Source organism: Silurus aristotelis, assembly GCF_946808225.1.
Source record: "Silurus aristotelis genome assembly, chromosome: 4".
NCBI lineage: Eukaryota > Metazoa > Chordata > Actinopteri > Siluriformes > Siluridae > Silurus > Silurus aristotelis.
In genome coordinates, this window is record NC_139577.1 from 33727779 (window position 1) to 33755278 (window position 27500).

General features: G+C 37.9%; 1 protein-coding gene across 1 annotated transcript in view; it reads right to left on the reverse strand.

The window, feature by feature from the left end:
• LOC310724779 (teneurin-3-like) overlaps positions 1-27500 on the reverse strand; it is a gene marked incomplete at its 3' end in the record, with an annotated part of 164927 nt that overhangs the window by 10307 nt on the left and 127120 nt on the right. Inside the window, exons 7-11 of the mRNA XM_083539050.1 lie at positions 22964-23086; positions 13385-13599; positions 8416-8626; positions 4228-4329; positions 2118-2312 (exon numbers count right to left, since the gene is read on the reverse strand). Of these exons, the coding sequence (XP_083395176.1) occupies positions 2118-2312; positions 4228-4329; positions 8416-8626; positions 13385-13599; positions 22964-23086 (846 nt within the window). The remainder of the gene's footprint in view (positions 1-2117; positions 2313-4227; positions 4330-8415; positions 8627-13384; positions 13600-22963; positions 23087-27500) is intronic.

The following is a 27500-nucleotide window of genomic DNA, read 5'->3' on the forward strand; positions in this document are numbered from 1 at the left end:
TACGCATATGTGTGTGTGTGTGTGTGTGTGTGTGTGTGTGTGTGTGTGTGTGTGTGCGTGTGTGTGTGAGAGAGAGAGAGAGAGAGAGAGAGAAATCGATGTCTCCTCCGACCCTGATGGTAATCAGCAGTGTGTTTGTGACACATTATCCGGGTGTCCTCGATGGAGTAATGAAACACACCATAATGGAGGAGCTGCTGAAGAGCTACGCTACGCTTTCAAGCTGCTCCTTTCTCCAGGAGGAAACATGGATACCAGGTGCTTGCTGGCTCTAATTAACATGAAGGCGTTTTTTTTTTTTTTTTTGCTCCTGTTCCAGGAAAAAGATTTATAATTAATAATGAATAACGTGTAATCACTGACCCCAGCGAGCATGCACAGGAGCACAGGGACTATTCATGGCAAGATGTACTCTGTGTGTTTCACATTACCTCAGCGTGAACTTCTCCGAGGGCTACACGAGCGGCTCTGAACCCTCAAGACCCGCACGGCTTCCAGTAACGAGACATGAAAATGTCAGGTCGAGGAGTTCATGCTCGAGAGCTTTAAAGAATTAGAAGAACCGTCCTAAGAACGTTCCCCTTCATCTCGCATCAGCTAATCACGCGGGATTTCCTGAGTCGTAGCTGAGCTGTAAGAAGTTAATTCATGCTCCTCTAGGCTTAGCTTCTGGTTACAACCCACAACTAACACACGTTAATCCTGATAATCTGCCTCGCCCGGCCACTGGCTCGCACTTCACCTCGCCGAAGTCCACTTGACTTTCAAGTGAGAAGAGTGGTGGACTTTTAGATCAGAACCTCAGAAGCCTCAGGGGTTTTAGCCCAGTTCCTCATCAGTGCAGGATTGGACCAGTTTTACCATTTTACAGACTTTGTCACTTGATTTTTAAAGCCCCCACCTTTTTTATTTACTTTTCAGCAGATCAACTGATCACTACAGCTTCCCCACAGTCTCACCACTCACCACTGATCACCAGTGTTCATAACGACCAATTACTAATCATTGTTGTTCCCAATAACCAATCACTAATCACCACTGTTTGTTTGCGATAACCAATCAATTGTTCTAAACAATCACTAATCACAATTAAATCGATTGTTCCTAATGACCACTCTCTGAACACTATTTGTCCACCAATTCAATTCTTGCACAACAGTGAGTCACAATAGAGAGTCATTTCAACTGTAAGCGTTCCCCAACAGATATGCAGATGATCACGAGGACGTAATGAATATGCAAACGAGTGGAGGACTGTTATCTCGTGACTTCGGGTGACTTTGGAAAGCGTGCGACAGGTTGCGAGGGTCGTGTTGAGTGCAGCTCGCTCTGACTAGAGGCACAGAAACACGAAACACTGCACAGTAAACACACTCAGGTCACTTCCACAAGGACGTGTTTATCATTCATTACAAAACACATCGGTATGCACCGACTGCCGGCTCGGCCGAGATGTGTTTTTGGGTGAAGATCGATGTTTTTATTTTTTTACATCAATCCCCAAATGTATTCTCGATGGGAAGACTTAAACAGAACTCAAGTTCGACTCTAATCTTCTAATGATTTATTATTCTCCCTGTTGCTGGGGTTGTACAGAAAAAAAAAACTAATTTTAGGTGATCAATACCATTTCAGTAAGATTTATTTTTTTTTTTTCAGCTAAAACAATGATTAGCATTTCATCATGGCTAATTGGAGCTAGCATGAAAGCAACTCACTTATAGACCAGAAGGTGGAGATGCACAGGTTTGTAGGTGTCTCTGGATAACAATCTGACATTAATGATTGAAGCTCCGCCCCTGGCTGCAATGGGAACAAGTGCTATGACACACAGTGGCAGGAAGTGATTACATTTTTCTGCTGTCCGTACAGCAGAGTCCCTGATTATCTTCAAGCGACGACTGAAGACCTACCTCTTCCTGAAATACTTAAATTAGCACTTTCCAAGTTGAATTCGAGTTATATTTATATTAAGTTTGTAATCTTGCGTACCAGTGTAGATTTATTCATTACTAGAGATTTAAAGCACTTTTGTACGTCGCTCTGGATAAGGGCATCTGCTAAATGCCGCAAATGTAAATGTAAATGTAAGCAATAATATCTAATCGTAGCCTTACCTTCCTCGCAGTTATCGCCCTTGTAACCGGAGTTGCACACACACGCGCCCATGATGCAGATGCCATGGCCTCCACAATGGATGTCGATGCACTGGTTGTTTGGAACGTCACATTCGGTGCCTTTCCAGCCGCTGTAGCACAGACAGCGCCCCCTGGAGTACTGTCCATTCCCACTACACAACACTGGGCACGCAGCTGCAAAGAAAAGTAAAATTCTAATAGATTACATTAAATTTGATTAGATTAGACAAGAAAAAGCTACAGAGCTCATCCGCATCACACAAATGCAACATTTTCACCCTGACCTTTGCTTAGGTATTGATGCAAAATGTAATTTATTTTGTCGCGTCACTTGACGCCATACTTAGCATCTTGTTACAAATCCTTGACCATATCTGAACTAAATATTGCTATCTTTTGTGCCTGGAAATAATCAGTAAGTTTGTAGAAGACTTGGCAGCTATGTGCTAGCTGGCTGCATTTAAATGGTTGTCACATAGAGGAATATTTTTGTAAGAACAGCAGAAAACATTGTATTTAACATTTAAAGGACAAGTTTGTTACATTATAACGGTGTAATTTACTCATAAATTGCACCTAATTGAAAGTGATGCTAACTCCAACTCTTCTTTTATTCTTAGCATTAAACACAACAGAATGTTATACAGTATTTATATGTAGATATACATGTCCAGTGGAGGTGAAAACTGTCAAAGCTTTTCAGAGACACATGCATGTTCCTTTGGCTTTTAAGACAAACTAATGTTGTAATGTTGGACAGATCTTTTCTCCAAACATTCAGATCAAACACTTTGCTGTTCCTCTTGTAAAACTTGCCGAAGATGTTCTTCACTAGTTGGAGATTTCTTTCTTGTGATGAAGTTCATTTTAGAGCAGTTCAGTAGGATTGAGGTGTGGTGACTGAGCAGGTGGTTCCATGATAGATATCACTCCAGACGTCTGTCTGCTCTCTAAATAACATGTACAGAACTCAGGCGTACGCTTTGGCTCATCGTCTTGTAAGGTAAAGTCTGTTCCAATGAGTCCAGACGGAACTGCATGGTGTTGAAGTACGGAATGAGAGCCATGTTGGTTCAGGATTCCTTTCCGGAATCTTCCCTGCTCCAAAACAACCCCAAACCATTAAACTTCCACCTCCATGTGTGAGTGTGGGGGTAAGGGAGTCTAATTACATCTTCTCTCATGTTCTTCTTCTCACACAAGTTCCTCTGGTAGAGATAAAAATGTCCCATTTGGACAGAACTTTCCTTCACTCACTGTGCGGTTTTGCCTTTTACATGCATGTGTCTCTTGAAACCCATAAAAAACGTATGTGCTTCCACACTTTTCACACACACACACATATATATATATATATATATATATATAAAGCATGATAAACAGAAAATACAAAAAGGCCAGAACAAGACTGATCCGTTTAATAGAGGTCCTATTTAAGCATGATAAGTAAAATACACAATTACAATTTAAACGTTAAATAATTTACAAATAAGTGTGTTCTTCTTTTTCTTAACTTCATTTCTTCATTTATTTATTGACTGTTTTCGAGTTTTGCAGGAACGATTCGTTCAGTAAAGCGTTTCCTGTAATAACTTACATTAAGTAAGTTACATTGAGTTTTTCATCCTATAAATGTTACAATTACGTAAAATCTTCATCTTCCAGTGCTCTCACTTAAAGATAATAGCAATACTTCTGTCTTTTATTGGAAAATAAAGGCTACATTATATTCCAAAACAACGCTCAATGAGGATGTTCCTTGTTTAAGACTCTCTGCATTAGTGCACTCAGACTGTCAGCGCCGGCTGCAGCTAAAGGCGTACAAACTTTTGCTTTTTTGTGGATTATTTTTTTTGGGTGACTCATTCACCATCGGTTTTGAATTGTTGATAAATAAATTGTATTTTTTTCTCAAAAACAGAACGGCGTTCTCAGATCTTGACGCAAGCCGTCTCACTAATAACATCCAATCAGTAGAAGCTCTGCTAGGCAGCTGCACTCCATCTGATAACAATCTGAAACCAATTACGACATATGCGTGTGTGTGTGTGTGTGTGTGTGTGTGTGTGTGTGTGTGTGTGTGTGTTACCTCGTGAACAGTCAGGCCCAAGGAACCCTGGGAAACAATGACACGTTCCTGAGCGACAGTCTCCGTTGCCATGGCAATTGTGTGGACACTCTGTCACAGAATCTGTATGGAAAAATTGAAAGACGAAGACAAAGAGAATGCATTAATTGAGGAGGTTCTGTGTGTGTGTGTGTGTGTGTGTGTATATGTGTGTGTGTGTGTGTGTGTGTGTGTGCGTATGCATGTTTTAGAGAAAGCTTTTAAAAGTGTGTGAGGTTTTTGAGGTCTTTAATTAAATGTCGCAGATGTGTGATGCAGCCGAAGCCGCAACACTTTAATGAACCAATCACACAGTTATTACTACCAATTAACACACAATAAAACACACACACACACACACACACACACACACACACACACACACACACGCATACCACACACATATACCCACAAACACACTTACACATACAAACACACATACAGCCTACGGGACGCTAGAAACGGCTCAGTGGTCTCTAGATAAAACAAACACATCCTAATAAAAAGCAATGCCTGAAGTAACAAATAAGCTAATACCTGTTAAACACACACTAACACACACACACACACACACACACACACACACACACACACACTCGCGCACACACACCGCTACGTGCACATTAATCAGCACAATGTTCTGAGACTCTATTAGTGGCCATGATTTCTAGACAGTTTGCTTGTCGTTCGATGTTTTATTTTCAAACCACCCCAAAAAACAGTCATTTTTACCTACAGCTAGTGCATGCTAGTTTTAATTTTACTCTTGTTTTAACCATACAAAGCATTTAATAGAAACTTTCCACCACATCTGAGGTAAAAGTTATTATTTTAGACAATTATGTCTCGTTTTCATGGTCACTGAGCCTGCAAATTCTCTCTATAATACCAAGTGGCTATGTGTTAGCTAGATGAATCATTATATTAATCATTCAAAGTCTTTCTGCCGTAATTTTGCAGCATATCTTAAGTAAATGTTGCTATTTCAAACAATTCTGTCTCATTTCTTGGCTTCTACATAAATACAATATATATTTAATAGGTTTATGGGCTATTTGCTAGCTAGAGTTACATTGTATTAGTCACACAGAGACCTTTGGTAGTAATTTAGCATCTTATCTGAGCTAAAAGATAATATTTCGAACAATGACGTTTAATTTACACAGTTAGTTTGTGTGTACAATGCATATAGACCACTTATCAGCTATATCATTATTATCATACAAATGCTTTTATTAAAAATAATAATAATTTGCAAATTGAGGTAAAAATCCATATTTAAGAAAGTTTTGTCTCATTTCTTTGCTTTTTGTGGTAATTTTCCACCAAATCTAAGCTAACAATTAATTAGAAACATAAATAAAAAAAATTTTTCATTTTAAACAATGATGTCTCATTTTCACTGTCATGTGTCTGTACATAGTCTATATTAAACAGGCTATGTTCTAGCTAGAAGATTCATTATTTTTTTACATGAAGTCTTTGTACTAGTGATTTAGCAACCTAACTGAGTTCAACGTTTTTTCAAATGATTTCATGATATTCTTCCATGAGTCTGTCTCATTTCTTATTTTCTATACCTTTCTAATGTCTATATTATAGAATTACTGGTTTATATAGTAGTGATATAACTTCTTATTTTAGTCATATGAGGCCTGTAATTGATACAAACAAACCAACAAACAAACCAACGTATCTGAGGTCAATTTCAATACTTCAGACTTTTTTCATATCTACTGCACCTGTGCATTGTGTATAAAACATCATTCATTTAGTCATTTAGAGTAGAAGTTAGCAGACCACTTGGGGTTAATATTAATATTGCCAATTTTGTTTAATTTTTACTTTTCTGTGTCTGCACAATGCCTATGTAATAGGTATACTGGCTATGTGCAAGCCAGACAATCATGATTTTAGTCATATGAAGCATTTTATAAGTAATTTAGCAACTTATTTGTGGTAAATATTAATAATTTTTTTTAGACAATTCTGTCTCATTTCTCAGATCCTATACCTTTAGTCTCTATAATGCATATACTGGCTATGTGCTAGTTAGAAAATTCATGATTTTTGTCTTATAAAGCATTTTATAAGTAATTCAACAACTTATCTGAGGTAAATAGTAATTTTTTTAAAGAATTCTATCTTATTTCTCAGCTTCTATACTTTTACAAAGTCTCTATAATGCATATACTGACTATGTGCTAGCTAGAAAATTCATGATTTTAGTCACATTAAGCTTTATAATGATGATTTAACAACTTATCTGAAGTTAAGGTTAATATATTGTTGCCTGTTGTATCTCTTATTTACACAAGTTCTCATTGCCCTTATGAAAGACTAAACACAATCTCTAACTTTATTAATTTAACTTAATCCAAACATTCCTGATGCCTGATTCTGGCTATTTTAATCCTGATGCTAGTTTGATGAAAGACTTTCCAAGTAAGCATACAGATTATCTGTGGTGAATAGACCACCTGGTGCGAGTTTCTCTCAGGGAGAGCTTTATCTAAATGATTTAGCAGCACATGGGATTATGATTAAGCAACACATCCAGGACAGTAGTGATCTTTCCGACTTGTTTTGTCACTTTTGTTGTGTGCAAATGGCTGAAAATTAGCAGGCTTTCCTCAGTGTGAGTATTTACAAGATGCCTAGTATCGAGATAACTCCCTGAATATCTGAGCTGTCTCAGGTATCGATGGTGTACAATACAATGTGCAAAGTCACACACACACACACACACACACACACACACACACACACACACACACACACAAACATAAACACACGTGTACTTGTACATGGTCTCGCTTCATTGCCGAGTCAACGAGGGGAAGTTATGACACAGTCTGTCGATATTTTCATTAAGTGGTGTAGAAAAGGGGTTTGACCAGAAGAGGCCAGAGTGACAGTGTAATGAAGTGAACCGCCCTGCCTGTCTTCTCGGTTATTACAGTGTTATTACCCCCTTTTTCCCTTTTTCTCTTTCTCTCTCTTTCTCTCGAGATCTCGCTTTCTCTTTTTCAACACACACACAATCAATTTTCATTTTCAAAAGGTTAACTTATTACACACAGAGCAACGGTCCGGGAGCTATAGTCCCGCTGCTAATTTCCCTCCATGTCAGGGACTGGTGATCGAATCGAAGGAAATTACTCCGAACAAAAAAAGAGAGAAAGAGAGGGAACGAACGAATGAATGAACGAACGAATGAACGATAAAGCCTGTGGGTCACCAGCGCTTGGAAGCCTGCTCCAGCCTGCCAACCACTTAAAGTGGCGATCAATAAAGCTCTGATGAGCATTACACACACTCACCTGTGCACACACACACACACACACTTCAGCCGTAAACCAAACTCAATAAAACAACACGTTGTGTCCATAAATGCTAACCAAAGTTTGGAGCATGGGGATAACTCCTAGCGAACCTTTATTATCAGCCGTTATGAAAAATACACACACACACACACACACACACACACACACACACACACACACACACACACACACACACACACACACACACACACACACAAGTAATATTTTCTTGTCCCTTTTCTTAAACTTCACCTTTGGACACTAATGTTAGTAAAGCTAGCAGAATCACACTAGCACTGTTACAAAAGTCTAAAGGTGTTGAAAAGACAAAAATGCTGGAAATATGTTAACTGAAGAACGCCAGCTCTGTCATGCTAACTCCAAACTTCGTCTTACAATGTTGGATAAAATGATGGATGGATGTCTGGAGGTGAAATAAAACAAGCAGTGGGATGCTAATGTACAGCATTGCCTGTGTAAACTAACGCTAATAACCGTGGGTAAATATAAAATAAATAAAAGCACCACATGAACAGTGCTAAATAACGCTAGTTATGTTTTGACTAGTTATCGTTCATTCTTTCGTTCATTTATTCGTTTGTTCCCTGTCTTTCTTTCTTTTTTGATACCGATGCTAGTATAATTTTACAATTAGCCACCTTAGCCAATTAGCCGTAAGTTAAGCTTCCTTTTTTCTCATAGGTCACAACCTAAAGGATGCTAATGTGCAAATGAATGAAGGAGACTGTTTTCTGGAGCTCGGTTCTCCTCAGGAGCGCCGAGGACGGGACTTGGGATTCCAGAGAAGAAGTGAAAATGAGAGACAGGAAGAGAAAGGTCTCACCGATAATGATGGTGTTGTAGGAGACTTGCTCGGCGTTCTTTCCGTCATTGTAGAAGGCCAGGTGCCAGATCCCCGAGTCGAGGAAACGGATAAACTCGGCCTCGTGGACGTTCACCGATCTCGCTCTCCTCAGGGATCCCTCCATCTCCACCAGGCCTCGCTTCTCCTTCGAGATCAATCGGCTGCCGTCCAGCAGCTCCACAAAGTCGTACTGCACCACATGACAAAACAGGAGAATTAGCATAACTTTAGAATCTATTAAAAAAACATCACGATCCACATGGGCACAAACACTAAACGACTAGCAGCACTGCTAGGCAACTTGCGAGCTAGCTAACATACGAAATTAGCGTAGAAATGACATACTAGCAAAACATAGCGCGATGTTTAATGCTAACACACACAAACCCACACACTCAGAGGTGCAGAAGTTCCTCATAGTTAGTCACTAATTCTGCTAACAGTCAGGTCTAATTGCACTGATGTGCTCGCTGCTATGTTACACAAATTAGCCTTTCATTTGCATGTAATTAAATGTACAGTGACACATACACAAACATACACACACAAACACACACATACAAATTATACTTTATGCTATTATACACCATACTGAGTTTACACACCTGCTTTCAAATACACACTTTTACCTCAGATCAATTAGCCTAAAGCTTCCTTAGCATACCACTCGAGCTATGAGGCTAATGATGCTAACAAGTACAGCTAGCCAACAAGTTTAACTGGCAAATGCAACGTGTGCTAGGCTAGCATTAATTTACTTATTTAGCATTAACTCGTTTTCTCACCCGCTAGACTAGCTTTCTTACTCATTAGACTAGCTTTAACTCACTAGACTAGCTTTCTCACCTACTAGACTAGGTTTAACACACTAGACTAGCTTTAGCACAATAGACTAGCTTTAACACACTAGACTAGCTTTCTCACCTACTAGACTAGTTTTAACACACTAGACTAGCATTCCCAGCCATTAGACTAGCTTTAACACACTAGACTAGCTTTAACACACTTGACTATCTTTAACACACTAGACTAGCTTTAACACACTAGACTAGCTTTAGCACACTAGACTAGCTTTAACACACTAAACTAGCTTTAACACACTAGACTAGCATTCTCACCCATTAGACTAGCTTTAACACACTAGGCTAGCTTTAACACACTTGACTATCTTTAACACACTAGACTAGCTTTAACACACTAGACTAGCGTTCTCACCTACTAGACTAGCTTTAACTCACTAGACTAGCTTTAACACACTTGACTATCTTTAACACACTAAACTAACTTTAACACACTAGACTAGCATGCTCACCTACTAGACTAGCTTTAACTCACTAGACTAGCTTTAACACACTTGACTATCTTTAACACACTAAACTAGCTTTAACACACTAGACTAGCATTCTCACCCACTAGACTAGCTTTAACACACTGGACTAGCATTCTTACTCACTAGACTAGCTTTAACACACTAGACTAGCTTTAACAAACGTGACTATCTTCAACACACTAGGCTAGCTTTAACTCACTAGACTAGCATTCTCACCCACTAGACTAGCTTTCTTACTCACAAGATTAGCTTTAACACATTAAACTAGCTTCAACTCACTAGACTAGCTTTAACACACTAGACTAGCATTCTCACCCACTAGACTAGCTTTAACACACTTGACTAGGTTTAACAGACTAGACTAGCATTCTCACCCATTAGACTAGCTTTAACACATTAGACTAGCTTTAACACACTTGACTATCTTTAACACACTAGACTAGCTTTAACACACTAGACTAGCTTTAGCACACTAGACTAGCTTTAACACACTATACTAGCTTTCTCACCTACTAGACTAGCTTTAACACACTAGACTAGCATTCTCACCCATTAGACTAGCTTTAACACACTATACTAGCTTTAACACACTAGACTAGCATTCTCACCTACTAGACTAGCTTTAACACACTAGACTAGCATTCTCACCCATTAGACTAGCTTTAACACACTAGACTAGCTTTAACACACTACACTAGCTTTAACACACTACACTAGCTTTCCCACCTACTAGACTAGCTTTAACACACTAAACTAGCTTTAACACACTAGGCTAGCTTTCTCACCTACTAGACTAGCTTTAACACACTAGACTAGCATTCTCACCCATTAGACTAGCTTTAACACACTAGACTAGCTTTAACACACTTGACTATCTTTAACACACTAGACTAGCTTTAACACACTAGACTAGCTTTAACACACTTGACTATCTTTAACACACTAGACTAGCTTTAACACACTAGACTAGCTTTAACACACTAAACTAGCTTTTCCACCTACTAGACTAGCTTTAACACACAAGACTAGCTTTAGCACACTAGACTAGCTTTAACACACTAAACTAGCTTTAACACACTAGACTAGCTTTCTCACCTACTAGACTAGCTTTAACACACTAGACTAGCATTCTCACCCATTAGACTAGCTTTAACACACTAGACTAGCTTTAACACACTTGACTATCTTTACCACACTAGACTAGCATTCTCACCCATTAGACTAGCTTTAACACACTAGACTAGCTTTAACACACTTGACTATCTTTACCACACTAGACTAGCTTTAACACACTAGACTAGCTTTAGCACACTAGACTAGCTTTAACACACTAAACTAGCTTTAACACACTAGACTAGCATTCTCACCTACTAGACTAGCTTTAACACACTAGACTAGCATTCTCACCCATTAGACTAGCTTTACCACACTAGACTAACTTTAACACACTTGACTATCTTTAACACACTTGACTATCTTTAACACACTAAACTAGCTTTAACACACTAGACTAGCTTTAACACACTAGACTAGCATTCTCACCCACTAGACTAGCCTACTTACTTACTAGACTAGCTTTCTCACCTACTAAACTAGCTTTAACTCACTAGACTAGCTTTAACACACTTGACTATCCTTAACACACTAAACTAGCTTTAACACACTAGACTAGCTTTAACACACTAGACTAGCATTCTCACACACTAGACTAGCTTTAACACACTTGACTATTTTTAACACACTTGACTATTTTTAACACACTAGACTAGCTTTAACTCATTAGACTAGCATTCTCACCCACTAGACTAGCTTTCTTACTCACTAGACAAGCTTTTCCACACTAGACTAGCTTTAACTGACTAGACTAGCTTTCTTACTCACTAGACTAGCTTTACCACACTAGACTAGCTTTAACTGACTAAACTAGCTTTCTCACCCACTAGACTAGCTTTCTCACACACTAGACTAGCATTTTCACCCACTAGACTATTTTAAACTCACTAGACTCGCTTTAAGATGTATAGAACAGGGCAGAAGTCGGTGTGTTTGAGGTTCTTCAGAGATTTTTAAGAGGCTCTTGATGACTTTTAAGTGCTCAGTGAGGAGCTCTCTCCTGCCTTCTGATGAACTGACTAAAGGAAGAGAAAAAGAGAGAGAGAGAGAGAGAGAGAGAGAGAGAGAGAGAGAGAGAATGAGAGAGGGAGAGAGAAACAGATCCACAGAGAGCATCATAGAGATAAGCAGTGCTGAACTGAACTATACAGAACATGAGCGACAAACCAGAGGGAAACAAATAGAGAGAAGAGCAATCAGAGAAAGATAAAGAGAGAGAGAGAGAGAGAGACAGAGAGAGAGAGAGAGAGAGAGAGAGAGAGAGAGAGAGAGAGAGAGAGAGAGAGAGAGAGAGAGAGAGAGAAAGAGATAGCATGAAAGGGAAATAGTTAGGGGACATGAGAGAGACACAAAGAAAGATAGAGACATAAAAGGGACATAGAGAAAAAAGAGAGAGGAAGAGAGAGAAAGGAACATAAAAAAGAAAGACAGAAAGAGGGGGAAAGGAGCATAAAAGAGAAAGATAAAAAGAGGGAGAAAGGGACATAAAAGAAATAAAGATAGAGAGAGGGAGAGAGGGACATACAAGAATGAAAGAGAAAGAAAGTGACATACAAGAAAGACAGACAAAGGGAACAACAGATAAGGATAGAGAGAAAGACAGAGTTAGATACAGAGAGAAAGAGAAGGGTTCGCAGAGGGAGGGAGAGATACAGCAAGGGTTGGAGGGAGGGAGAGATGGAGTAAGAGAGGAAGAGAAACAGAATCTTGTCTGCGGTCGAGTTTTTTTGTCTCTGTCATTTCACACAACACATTTTTCTTATCTAAAAAAAAAACTCCAGAAGAAAACGAGACAGAGGAAACAGACGGAGCCGAGCGAGAGAAACGACGCCGTCTCGACCTGCGGAGGAGTCTGCAGACCTAACTCCTATCTCTTATCCCTCCATCCATCAATATCCCTTCATCCCTTCATCCCATCCTGCTGTACAGCCTTAAAGAAACCTATTGATTTATCCGGAGTAACTAAAGGGACCGAGTGGCACCAAGCAGCAGGGGAAGTAGTGGGTGTAGCCAGGCAGCTCCAAAAGAGCACTGGGTGGCACCCAAGCAGGACCAAGAGGCAGCACAGAGGGGATTCAGGCAGCACCGCGGAGTACCAAGCAGCCCAGAGGAGCATTGAGTGGCACAGAGGGGCACTGGGTGGCACCAAGTGCCACAAAGGGACACCATGAAGTACTGAGTGACACAGAGGAAAACTGGGCAGCACTGTGGGGCACTGAAGCAACACCAGATAGTTAGCACCTATCTTGTTAGCACCAAGTGCCATCGGGAGTCACCAAAAAACACCTGTGTGTGTGTGTGTGTGTGGCGTGACGACTGACAGCACTGACAGCTCCGCCCACTCACTACTCGGGTCCCACAATGTTCCAATGCACTCACTAACATAGCTTCGCTAGCTTAACTTTAAGATAGCTTGAAGTTGACTGCGTGTTTGTTACCCGTGTGTGTGTGTGTGTGTGTGTGTGTGTGTGTGTGTGTGTGTGTGTGTGTGTGTGTGTGTGTTACCTGTGTGTGTGACGGTGGCAGGCCTTTCCGTCCATACACTCCGACAAGGGCGTCTCTCTGCAGCGAGATGTTGAACTTGAGCGACTGTGGCTGATCAATGAAGAGCTGAGAACGCCAGAACATTCCGGGAGGAACATCCTGCACCGCCCGTCTCCCCACATCCACCTCACCTGTGTCTATAGTGTTATTCTCCTGAACATACACACCCCCTTTACCTGCACAGAGATAGAAATTATATTTATTAATATTGTTATAGTGTATAGTTTATGACCAGAATGTATAGTGTATAATGTATAGTATATAGTGTATAATGTATAGTGTATATCAAGTATAGTATATAGTGTATAATGTATAGTGAATATTGTATTGTGTACATCATGTTTAGTATAAAGTGTATAATGTATAGTGTATATTGTATATAGTGTATAATGTATAGTGTATATTGTATTGTGTATATCATGTATAGTATATAGTGTATAATGTATAGTGTATAGTATATAGTGTATAATGTATAGTGTATATAGTGTATATTGTATTGTATATAGTGTATAATGTATAGTATATAGTGTATAATGCATAGTGTATATAGTGTATAATGTATAGTGTATATTGTATTGTATATAGTGTATAATGTATAGTATATAGTGTATAATGCATAGTGTATATAGTGTATAATGTATAGTGTATATTGTATTGTGTATATCATGTATTGTATATAGTGTATAATGCATAGTGTATAGTATATAGTGTATATCAAGTATAGTATATAGTGTATAATGTATAGTGTATAGTATATAGTGTATAATGTATAGTGTTTATAGTGTATAATGTATAGTGTATATTGTATTGTATATAGTGTATAATGTATAGTGTATATTGTATTGTGTATATCATGTATTGTATATAGTGTATAATGTATAGTATATAGTGTATAATGCATAGTGTTTATAGTGTATAATGTATAGTGTATATTGTATGTAGTGTATAATGTAGAGTATATAGTGTATAGTGTATATCATGTATAGTATATAGTGTATAATGCATAGTGTTTATAGTGTATAATGTATAGTGTATATTGTATTGTATATAGTGTATAATGTATAGTGTATATTGTATTGTGTATATCATGTATTGTATATAGTGTATAATGTATAGTATATAGTGTATAATGCATAGTGTTTATAGTGTATAATGTATAGTGTATATTGTATTGTATATAGTGTATAATGTAGAGTATATAGTGTATAGTGTATATCATGTATAGTATATAGTGTATAATGTATAGTATATAGTGTATAATGCATAGTGTTTATAGTGTATAATGTATAGTGTATATTGTATTGTATATAGTGTATAATGTAGAGTATATAGTGTATAGTGTATATCATGTATAGTGTATAGTATATAGTGTATAATGCATAGTGTTTATAGTGTATAATGTATAGTGTATATTGTATTGTATATAGTGTATAATGTATAGTGTATATTGTATTGTGTATATCATGTATTGTATATAGTGTATAATGTATAGTATATAGTGTATAATGCATAGTGTTTATAGTGTATAATGTATAGTGTATATTGTATATAGTGTATAATGTATAGTGTATAGTATATAGTGTATAATGCATAGTGTTTATAGTGTATAATGTATAGTGTATATTGTATTGTATATAGTGTATAATGTATAGTGTATATTGTATTGTGTATATCATGTATTGTATATAGTGTATAATGTATAGTATATAGTGTATAATGCATAGTGTTTATAGTGTATAATGTATAGTGTATATTGTATATAGTGTATAATGTAGAGTATATAGTGTATAGTGTATATCATGTATAGTATATAGTGTATAATGCATAGTGTTTATAGTGTATAATGTATAGTGTATATTGTATTGTATATAGTGTATAATGTATAGTGTATATTGTATTGTGTATATCATGTATTGTATATAGTGTATAATGTATAGTATATAGTGTATAATGCATAGTGTTTATAGTGTATAATGTATAGTGTATATTGTATTGTATATAGTGTATAATGTAGAGTATATAGTGTATAGTGTATATCATGTATAGTATATAGTGTATAATGTATAGTATATAGTCCGTGGCTACAGTGTGTGTGTGTGTGTGTGAGTGTGTGTGTGTGTGTGTGTGTGTGTGTGTGTGTGTCTCATGTCTAGCTCGCTGGCTTTCTAACTAGGTAAATAAACAGTACCGCTCAGTCCAGGACTCGTAACTCCCACACAACACAAAATCAAATCTGCGACTCAACACTCAGCTGCAGGTCATGTGAAGTTTTTGTGGATTCTGCTGGACAGACGTAATGCAGACACACACCCACACGTCCTGCTAAATGTGTACCCCAGCCCTGTGGGTTAACCCTGACCGAGCTTGAGAGAGAAAAACGCCCGGCTCTCTGGCGTGTCGTTCTTCAGAGGCGTTTTTTGGAAATGGTGCGCTATTACACACAGACGCTCGCGTCCAACAAAAAAAAAAAGATATGAGTCCAGTATGGAGACTTGTTTTCATTTTATGATTTATTTTACATTTTCTCAGTTATTTAGGGGGCCCTTATTTAAACTGGAGACAGGTCCAATCCTGTAGGAATGTTCTCATTACACCAGCTTTTTCAAGGAGTGGCCAAAAGTATAGGAACACCTGACTTCTCCAGCCATTTGAGTTTTTTTCCAAACCTTGGCCACAATATTGTCACAAAATAGTCTTTGGATGCTGTAGCATGAAATTTTCACTTCATTTTAACTAGGAGACCCAAACATGACAATGCCCTGGTGTACAAAGTCAGCTTTATGAAAGCATGCTTTCCATGGAAAAGCTGGTGGTAAAGATCTCCGCAAAATCTAGTAGAACATCTTTCCAGAAGAGTGGAGGGTATTGCAACAGCGAATGAGGAATTTAATGTTGAACTTTACCTTTAGCAACTGATTCAGACTCCTTTATTTGTTAAAATCTTTAAAGTCTTGTTCAGGAACAACCATCGAATTACTTTTCAGTGTGTGATGAAATAAAAGAAGAGTTCTTGGTAGCCGGACTCAGACATTTGTTCTCTTTGTCTCTGTATATTGCATTACGGGAGACAGACGACTCTGAGCTCATGTGCTCACTAATGGAAACCAGCTGGCATTAATACACCATTAATTATTCCATAAAGCGCTAAGCATGCTAATGCTAACCAGCGGTGCGGCGGCGGCAGTGCTCCATCCCACTGACTCCAAACGTATCTTAAAATTTTATAGCGGCTTTGGTGTAACGTTTATTTTAGAGTGAACCTCCGATCCGTCTTATTTATGGATGTGCTGATCTCAGCGATGAGCAGAATAAACAACTCAGAGGGAAATGGAGCAGCAAACCCACTTCCCACCAGCTTCCTGTTCAGCGCTAAAGAGAAACACATCACTCAGGCGCCTGCACAAAGTCTGCAAGGAGAACAATGTTTCAGGGAAGGAGGAAAAAAGGACAAAGAATGAAAGCTTTCTTTCTTTCTTTCTTTCTTTCTTTCTTTCTTTCTTTCTTTCTTTCTTTCTTTCTTTCTTTCTTTCTTTCTTTCTTTCTTTCTTTCTTTCTGTGATCCCAATTTGTTTGTTTATGTTTGTTTATTTGTTTATCTTTCTTTCTTTCTTTCTTTCTTTCTTTCTTTCTTTCTTTCTTTCTTTCTTTCTTTCTTTCTTTCTTTCTTTCTTTCTATTCTCAATTTCTACAGAGCTAATTTACACGTACTAGCATCAATGCTAAACGTTTCTTACACGTGAGCTGGAAGAAGCAGCGAGTGAAGACAGGAGCTCGTGCGGAGCGTGAGAACGGAGAGGAACGCACCATCTGTGAAGGTCTGATCAGCAGCATGGTGTCGCTCAGAGAGAGGAGAAGAGCGAGGGATAAAAAAATTAGTGCCAGGATGATGCACAGTGGGAAAAGAAAAAAAAAAAAAAACAGGACAAAGAGCAACTCGACATTTGGGAGTTTTAGACGTTCGCTGGCCACTTCAACTGTGTGTGTGTGTGTGTGTGTGTGTGTGTGTGTGTTTCCTCCTCTCCATAATTCCATCTTTCTCAGTGATTTTAAAATTGCATCTCTCTCTCTCTCTCTCTCTCTCTCTCTCTCTCTCTCCCTTCTTTTTTTCTCTTCCTTCCTATCTTACTTTCACTTCTGTCTTTTTCTCTCTTTTCAATTCCTTTTTCATTTTCATCTTCCCTTGCTGCTCTTTATCACTCCATCCCCACTCGTATCCCTCCTTCTTTTCCTCAACAAGCCTCTATTTTCTTTTGTTTATTTCTCGATCTTCTACGCATCCTTTTTATTTTGTCTTCAAACCTGTTCAAGTACAGAGCATCACTTCACATAGTGTGTGTGTGTGTGTGTGTGTGTGTGTGTGTGTGTGTGTGTGTTTGAGAGAGAGAGAGAGAGAGAGAGTGAGTGAGAGAGAGAGAGAGAGAGAGAGAGAGAGAGAGAAGAGAGAGAGAGAGAGAGAGAGAGAGAGAGAGAGAGAGAGAGAGAGAGAGAGAAAGAGTGTATGACATCAGAAGAGAATAATGGCCAGACGTAATCTAGCACTCCGCACTTTTAGCAAAACCGCCACTAAAGAAGGCGAGGAGCGTGTTTAAATATTAACACCATCATTTCACTAAAGAAAGGGATGATAGAGGGAGATAGAGAGAGAGAGAGAGAGAGAGAGAGAGAGAGAGAGGGAGAGGGAGAACAGGACACACAAGGTGAATGAGAAGTTTTCTTTTTCGAACGCTCTCTTGCTAACGACGTCACAGCATGAAGCTAAACGCTGAGCAAACACAGAGTCTAAAGTGACAGAGAGACACATTACTAACACAAACATCTCTCCATCTCTCATTCCCTCTCCCTCATTCACCACTTCCTCTGCACATCAAAAAATCTCTCCCTCTCTCTCTCTATCTCCCTTCCTTTCCTTTATCTCACTATTCTGCATTCCCTCGCTCCATCATTCCACTCTCAGAATCCTATCCCTCATCATATATATATATTATATAAAGAATCATAACTAAAAAAACTATAAGTATCTATCTATCTATCTATCTATCTATCTATCTATCTATCTATCTATCTATCTATCTATCTATCTATCTATCTATCTATCTATCTATCTATCTATCTACACAATAGGGCCAAATGTTTGTGGACACCTGATCGTAACATTGGTTCATGCTTCCTTCTGAACAACTTATTCCACATGTAGTTTCCACTTGCTATAATAATGAGCTCCACTCTTCTGGGAAGATGTTCCACTAGATTTATGTGGAGATTCATTTAGCTACATGGGGGTGAGTAAAGTCAGGTAGTGATGTAGGTGAGAAGGTGAGGAGGTCTGGGGTGCAGTTTATAGCAGGAGATCTTCCACTCCAACATCCACATGTAAAGCAGATCTTCATGGAGCTGGATTTGTGCACAGCTGGCTTTGTGCATTTTTGATTAAAGAGAAATAAAATTGTTTACTTAGAGGAAAAAAAAAATTTCTTTTAATAAAGTTGTTACTTTAAACAGATGAGGACCGAGCGAGTTGGGACGCGATCCGGAGAAAAGAGAAGGTTTTATCTCAGCGTGATGGAGCTCCTAATCCCTGTGCTTACTGTGGATGTGGGAGGCTGTGAGAGCCGTGTCTCCTCCTCATGCACCTGCTGCATGCTGATGGAGATTTACTTCAATACTGATGGACCTGCTGCTTTATTTTTGTCAAGATTTGCCAATAAAGTAAAAAATTAATAAATAAATAAATAATAAAAGAAAAAAGAAAAAGAAAAAATAATAATATATATATATAATATTAAATATTCTACATAGTTTTTTTATATTTATCAAAATAAAATTGAATTGTTTAAGATGGAAAGAGATAAGATTCCATTTCTTTCTTTCTTTCTTTCTTTCTTTCTTTCTTTCTTTCTTTCTTTCTTTCTTTCTTTCTTTCTTTCTTTCTTTCTTTTTCTTTCTTTCTTTCTTTCTTTCTTTCTTTCTTTCTTTCTTTCTTTCTTTCTTAAGCATTTTTTAGGCATATAAAATAAAATGAAATTGTCCATGTAGGGACATGCTTAGATAATCCAATCAATTTCTTTGTAAAAAAAAAAAAAACAGACATATTGCAGACATATTGAGAAACCTGGAAAATTCATCTATTTAATTGTTTTAATAGGCAGCAAAACTTGTGAGAAGTACAGAGATGTCTTGGAGTCTAATTGATGTGAATAAGATACAGATCCCTGCTGAATAAACCTGATATTTTTACTGAGGAATTCGTTACGCTGAGGAATGAGAACGGCTTGGAGTTCTCTGTGCTTCTCGCTTGCTCTATAATAAATAGTGTGTTAGAGAGTCGGTGTACGATTTCCGACACATTTCTCACCACGTATCTTTCCCCACGTTCACCCATTCATTTCATTCGTTTTCTTTCTGTCCCTGTTCATCTGTTTCCCTTTGTGTTTTTCAGACATTAGTATGGTGGTGATGTGATTTCTCAGCATGTGTCTCGCTGCTCCTCCACTGCGTCTGAGAGAACATTAGTGTGTCTTTATGACTTTGTGAAACTCCCTCGTGTGTGTGTGTGTTTGTGTGTGATTGAGTGTGTGTATGTATGTTCATTAAAGTCAAAAGCTGAAAAAATGTCTGGCATGAGCCTTTCAGATCAAACATCTCTCAAAAAGCACCAGTGCATTATGTGTACACTCGAGTGTATTATCTATAAAACCAGCTGTTACAGTGCATCCTGGGACTTTCCAAATTATCTGTTCTTTCTTTTGACTGATTGCATTAATATCATGTAAGAACTTTGTTTGTACTTTTGTACAAAAACTACATTATGGGGTTTGGTAAACCAGCCAGGAGTCCCAACTGAATTTTCACTCAAAAACATTATCATGCTTCATGTGAAGGAGTTTTAACTTCCTCGGGATGTGGTATTGAAGAGGTGGAATATATAATCAAAGATCCATTACACAATTTAATTAATGATGAGCCAGCCAGGGAATACACTACATAGGCAAAAATATTGGAACTTTTCCAGGTATATGTGTTACCACAATGAGGCATACAATTGTATAGGACGTCTTTTACCTGAACTAGGAGACCCAAACGTCTTCCAGCATGACAATTTCAATGTAAACTAAACCAGCTCTATGAAGATCTGTTTTACATGGTAACATTGGAGTGAAAGATCTCCTGCTATAAACCCTACTGAACACCTTTGGGATTGATGTAAACACTAACTACACCCCAGGCCTCCTCACCTTCATACCTACAGTGAGGAAAATAAGTATTTGAACACCCTGCTATTTTGCAAGTTCTCCCACTTAGAAATCATGGAGGGGTCTGAAATTGTTATCGTAGGTGCATGTTCACTGTGAGAGACATAATCTAAAAAAAAAAATCCAGAAATCACAATGTATGATTTTTAAACTATTTATTTGTATGATACAGCTGCAAATAAGTATTTGAACACCTGAGAAAGTCAATGTTAATATTTGGTACAGGAGCCTTTGTTTGCAATTACAGAGGTCAAACGTTTCCTGTAGTTTTTCACCAGGTTTGCACACACTGCAGGAGGAATTTTGGCCCACTACTCCACACAGATCTTCTCTAGATCAGTCAGGTTTCTGGCCTGTCGCTGAGAAACACAGAGTTTGAGCTCCCTCCAAAGATTCTGTATTGGGTTTAGGTCTGGAGACTGGCTAGGCCACCCCAGAACCTTGATATGCTTCTTACAGAGCCACTCCTTGGTTATCCTGGCTGTGTGCTTCGGGTCATTGTCATGTTGGAAGACCCAGTCTCGACCCATCTTCAAAGCTCTAACTGAGGGAAGGAGGTTGTTTCCCAAAATCTCGCAATACATGGTCCCGGTCATCCTCTCCTTAATACAGTGCAGTCGCCCTGTCCCATGTGCAGAAAAACACCCCCAAAGCATGATGCTACCACCCCCATGCTTCACAGTAGGGATGGTGTTCTTGGGATGGTACTCATCATTCTTCTTCCTCCAAACACATTTAGTGGAATTATGACCCAAACGTTCTATTTTGGTCTCATCTGACCACATGAATTTCTCCCATGACTCCTCTGGATCATCCAAATGGTCATTGGCAAACTTAAGACGTGCCTGGACATGTGCTGGTTTAAGCAGGGGAACCTTCCGTGCCATGCATGATTTCAAACCATGACGTCTTAGTGTATTACCAACAGTAACCTTGGAAACGGTGGTCCCAGCTCTTTTCAGGTCATTGACCAGCTCCTCCCGTGTAGTTCTGGGCTGATTTCATACCTTCCTTAGGATCATTGAGACCCCACGAGGTGAGATCTTACATGGAGCCCCAGTCCTAGGGAGATTGACAGTCATGTTTAGCTTCTTCCATTTTTTAATGATTGCTCCAACAGTGGACCTTTTTTCACCAAGCTGCTTGGCAATTTCCCCGTAGCCCTTTCCAGCCTTGTGGAGGTGTACAATTTTGTCTCTAGTGTCTTTGGACAGCTCTTTGGTCTTGGCCATGTTAGTAGTTGGATTCTTACTGATTGTATGGGGTGGACAGGTGTCTTTATTCTGCTAACGACCTCAAACAGATCCATCTAATTTAGGATAATAAATGTAGTGGAGGTGGACATTTTAAAGGCCGACTAACAGGTCTTTGAGGGTCAGAATTCTAGCAGACAGACAGGTGTTCAAATACTTATTTGCAGCTGTATCATACAAATAAATAGTTTAAAAATCATATATTGTGATTTCTGGATTTTTTTTTTAGATTATGTCTCTCACAGTGGACACCTACGATGACAATTTCAGACCCCTCCATGATTTCTAAGTGGGAGAACTTGGAAAATAGCAGGGTGTTCAAATACTTATTTTCCTCACTGTATATCAGTGCTTGACTTTACTAACAGCCTTGTGAATCTCCACAAATCTCCACAACATCTAGTGGAACATCTTCCCAGAAGAGTGAAGCTTATTATCACAGCAGATGGGGACTACATGTGGAATGGTATATGATAAAAGTTAAATCCAAACAAACTACAGTAATTTAGACTGTAAAGCAAGAGAGAGAAAGAGACAGATAGATAGATAGATAGATAGATAGATAGATAGATAGATAGATAGATAGATAGATAGATAGATAGATAGATAGATAGATAGATAGATAGAGAGAGAAAGAGAGAGAGAGAGAGAAAGATCAATTAAAATAAACCTGATTGTGTGCATAGAACAACGAATAACATTGCAAGCAGCGACACACACACACACACACACACACACACACACACACACACACACACACACACACACACACACACACACACACACACACACACACACACACACACACACGCACACACAAAGGGAATACTCATACATACACAGCAAAGATAATGGATCTTCTTCCTTTCTTTCTCTCTCTCTCCATCCTAATAATGATAGATAGATGTGTGGTTGAAGGCCGTTATGATGAGACTGCTTACCGTAACATTTTAGCACTTAGCCTGACCGCTATCCGCACAGCTGCCCTGATATATTACTGGACTTGACACTCAGTGTGTGTGTGTGTGTGTGTTTACCGTGCTCAGCTGACAGTGTGGTAACTCCGTTAGATGTTGTGCCGTCCGGTTTGACCTGTCCATTCTCGAACGCAAAATTCTCCGTTTCCTGCAGCTGCCAGTTCAATCCGAACAGATGCATTGCTAAGAGTAAGAGGATTACAAGGTTAATACGAGTCTTTATTACATAAAGAAATTACAATATTATTACAGACAAATAAATTTGCAGAATTTGAAAATAAAAGGGAAAAAACACACATATTGATAAATCAGTCCATTTCTTTAAAAATAAATAAAGTAAATCTGCAGGGAAATGCTGAGAGGAGTTTATCTATTTTTTTGTAAGATGAAATATATTAAAATCAACTAACGAAAATTTTATAAAAGCCAATCTTGTAGAAAGTATTAAGATAAGGTCAGTCAATTAATAAAAAAAAAAAAAATTTAAATAAAATAAATTAAAATGAACAAATTAAACACCAATCTGCAGGGACATGCTGAGACCCAATAGTCAGAATATACTGTTATCAATCAATTAAATAAATACATACATAAAATAAAATGTGTTATTTTTTTTTTTGTCAATATTATAAATGGAAAAATAAGAAAAAGTCAATCATATAAGATTTATTGTAAAGATGAGGTTAATTTCTTAATATAATAATAATAATAATAATAATAATAATAATAATAATAATAATAATAATAATAATAATAACATTTCTATCATGTACTCATGTAAATGACCAAATATGATTCCCCTGAAATAAAAGAAAACAGCTGACAAACAAACAAAATGAAAAGAAGTTTAATCTAAACAGCAAAACAGATCTTTTAATAAATCCAGCAAGGGCTTCAGTCCTAAACGTGTAAAGGCATAAAATACAAGCTGGGTCTGAAATCACTCACGTATTTACCCAGTCACTGATCCATATTCAGTACATAGCAGTCGAATTGACTCTATAGGAAGAAGGGAATAAAAACGAGTAAGCGTTGACTGAATTTGGACTCTGGTGTAAGAGTCAGAGTTGAGAGGAGGTTATGAATAATTTCCTCATAAACCTTGGACCCACCATGTATTAGCTTCTGTGATGAATCATTTACCATCATGATTATTAAATACAAATATATTCAATATAAAAAAAAAACGCTTATAAACATACATTACATCAGAGGAGCTTCCGTCAGATAAATAAAATAAAATGGTTTTGACCAAAGTTCTTTTCCTGAGGAGATTTTATGTTAAATAATCCATCAGAAAGAGTATATCGAATGTTCACTCTATCAGAGTGAAATGTAGGCAATGAAGTCATTCTCTCAGAATTCAGATATCGCTAGAAAATACCCTAAACGGGATACACTGCTCTACTAAAGAGAGGATTGGAATGGAAATGGAGGCATTAACTGTAATAATCCTGGGAATAATCCTTTGCTTATATATAAAATAAAATAAAAGCCAATCTTGTAGGACGTATTGAGAGGAATCAGTTCAATTCTTTGTAATAAATAAATAAATAAATAAATAAATAAATAAATAAATAAATAAAAGCCAATATAGAGGGACGTACTGAGATCCCCAATAGTCAGTATATTCTGTATATTCTAATAGAGCAAATAACAAATAAATAAAAAAAGAATAATAAAAAAAAAGAATAAAATAATCAGCAGACATGTTCAGATGACCAAAAGACGATCAAAATGCTCAAACTTTATTTTAAATAAACATAAATATTCTATATAGAGTACTACACCATACTGATCCATATTGATCCTAAAGTTCAAAAGTAATAAGATTAGTCATTTGACTTATGAAAGTGACTTTCCATCAGATTCTAGCCTTCATCATGTTCACAACCATCAACTGTAGGCAATGAAGTCGTTCATTCAGAATTCAGAAATCCCTAGAAAACAGCCCACAAGAGATACACTGCACTGGGTAGGAGAACAGGATCTCTTCCCATGCAGACATTCAGGCTTGAGCTCCAGGTTCAGAATGGAAATGAGGGCATGAACTGCAATAATCCTGGGAATAATTCTCTGCAGAATGTCAGGATGAGCTAATCGTGGCTTATACGAGGTTTTCCATGCTGTACAGCAGGATAGAACACCGAGCGGTCCTTCTATCTAAACACTTCCTGTTAGAAGCTTTTACACATGGGTATTTTCTTCCCACAAGCCACCAGACTCCTCAATAAGAGACTGGACTGAACACACAATCACACTCACACACACTCACACACCTTTGTTCAATTTCTTTCCACGAATAAATGCTGCTGAATCATCAATCACCAAACGTTTTTAGGTACGGTTCCAAAGAAAAGGGTGGAAACACATTAAGCCTTTTATGGGTTCTGAGAGACGCATCGTGTTCCTTTTGTTTCTATTTAACAAAGTATGAGAATTAAACAGTGTAGGAGTAAATAAAAGTTCTGCAGAGTCCAAATGGGACATTTTTGTTTCTAGCAGAAGAACTTGTGTTAGACGGAGAACAGGAGAGAAGATGTGATCAGACTCCCCTCACCCCCACACTCACACATGGAGGTGGAAGTTTAATAGTTTGGGGTTGTTTTGGAGGAAGGAGTGTCCCGGAAAGTGAAAAAAATCCTAAACCAACATGGCTCCCATTCCGTACCTCAACACCATGCAGCTCCGTCTGGACTGCGGCTCATTAGAACGACTTCACCGTACAACAAGACGATGAGCCGAAGCGCACGTCTGAGTTCTGTACGTGTTATTTAGAGAGCAGACAGACGTCTGGAGTGTATTTATCATGGAACCACCTGCCCAGACACAAAGTATTTCAGCTGAATGTTTGGAGAAAGGAACTGTCCGGATGCTTTGATAGATTTGTTTGGTCAAAGGAAATCTTCATAGCGTTCCATGATGAATTGAGTTTGTCATAAAAACCAAAGGAACTTGCATGTGTCTCTCAAACATCATAAAACACTCCAGACTTTTCACAGCCACTGTACTTGTTTGTAAAGTTTATATGGGTTCCTGGAGGAACATCGCTTGGTTTCACTATATACGGTTAAAATGACAATACAGTCACTTGACTTGACTTGACACATGCTCCATCAAGCGCTTTACTTGAGCTTAAAGCAGAGTGAAAGAGAAAGAGAGAGAAAGAGAGAGATAGAGAGAGAGAGAGAGAGAGAGAGAGAGAGAGAGAGAGAGAGAGAGAGAGAGAGAGAGAGAGAAAGAGATAGAGAGAGAGAGAGAGTGAAAGAGAAAGAGAGAGAAAGAGAGAGAGAGAGAGAGAGAGAGAGAGAGAAAGAGATAGAGAGAGAGAGAGAGAGTGAAAGAGAAAGAGAGAGAAAGAGAGAGAGAAAGAGAGAGAGAGAGAGAGAAAGAGAGAGAGAGAGAGAAAGAGATAGAGAGAGAGAGAGAGAGAGAGAGAGAGAGAGAGAGAGAGAGAGAGAGAGAGAGAGACTCAGAGGTCAGAATGGACTTCCAGCTCCAGCCGTGATTGATGCCAGTTTTTTCTTTCTTGCTAATTATAAATAAGTGCTAATCAGAACAGGCAGACTGACACGAGATTCTTTTTTAATTACCCCACATTTAATTAACGACTCCGCAGCCTGTTGTCCGTAATGACGCTCCTGAGTCAGCAGCTCTGCGTACAACTAACGTCTGATGAAATTCCCATCAAACCAGCAAAATTTTTATATAAAAAAAAAACAGTGGTGAGTGAAAAGAGACTCAGATCCTGTGCGAGTTTTCACTCTTACACTGGAGTCGTCACTGTGGAACGCCATCTGGGTTACACAGACTTTATAAACTCAAGGGAAGTATATCCTATTTTTTTCCAGTGTTCTTTTATATTTTTTGCCATATTATAATTATATTATATTATTATTAATACAATTTCTTTCCCCATTATATGCTTACATTTAACATTTAATAATAAAAAAAAAAATATTTATAATTTTACTTATTTATTTATTATAAATATTGTACATTTTTTGGTTTTTACCCCCTTTTTGCCCTTTTTTTATTTATTTTTTTTTCTTCTTTTTTATATTTTAAACGCCAATAATTTCCCCCCTGATTTTATATTGTGATTTTTTTATTTATTTTATCAATGTCTTTTCTCCTTTTTTGTCTCTTCTTCTTTATAGCATATAAAACAAGTATTATGTAGTATAAAGTATTTCTTTTTCATTGTTTCATTTAAAACAGGGATTTATTTTCTTTTATCACATTATTTCTCTTTTATACTTTATTTTGATGTAAATAGTCCATAACTATAATAAATTATTTATTTATGTTTGTATAAAGTGTAAATATAATCAAGGGTGTGTGTGTGTATGGTCATGTGTGTATACACTAAAGTGTGTGTATATAGTCAGGTGTGTGTATAGTCAGGTGTGTGTGTGTGTGTGTGTGTGTGTGTGTGTGTATAGTCAGGTGTGTGTGTGTGTGTGTGTGTGTGTGTGTGTGTGTGTGTGTGTGTGTGTATAGTCAGGTGTGTGTGTGTGTGTATAGTCAGGGGTGTGTATAGTCTAGTGTGTATATAGTCAGGTGTGTGTGTATATAATCAGATGTGTGTGTGTGT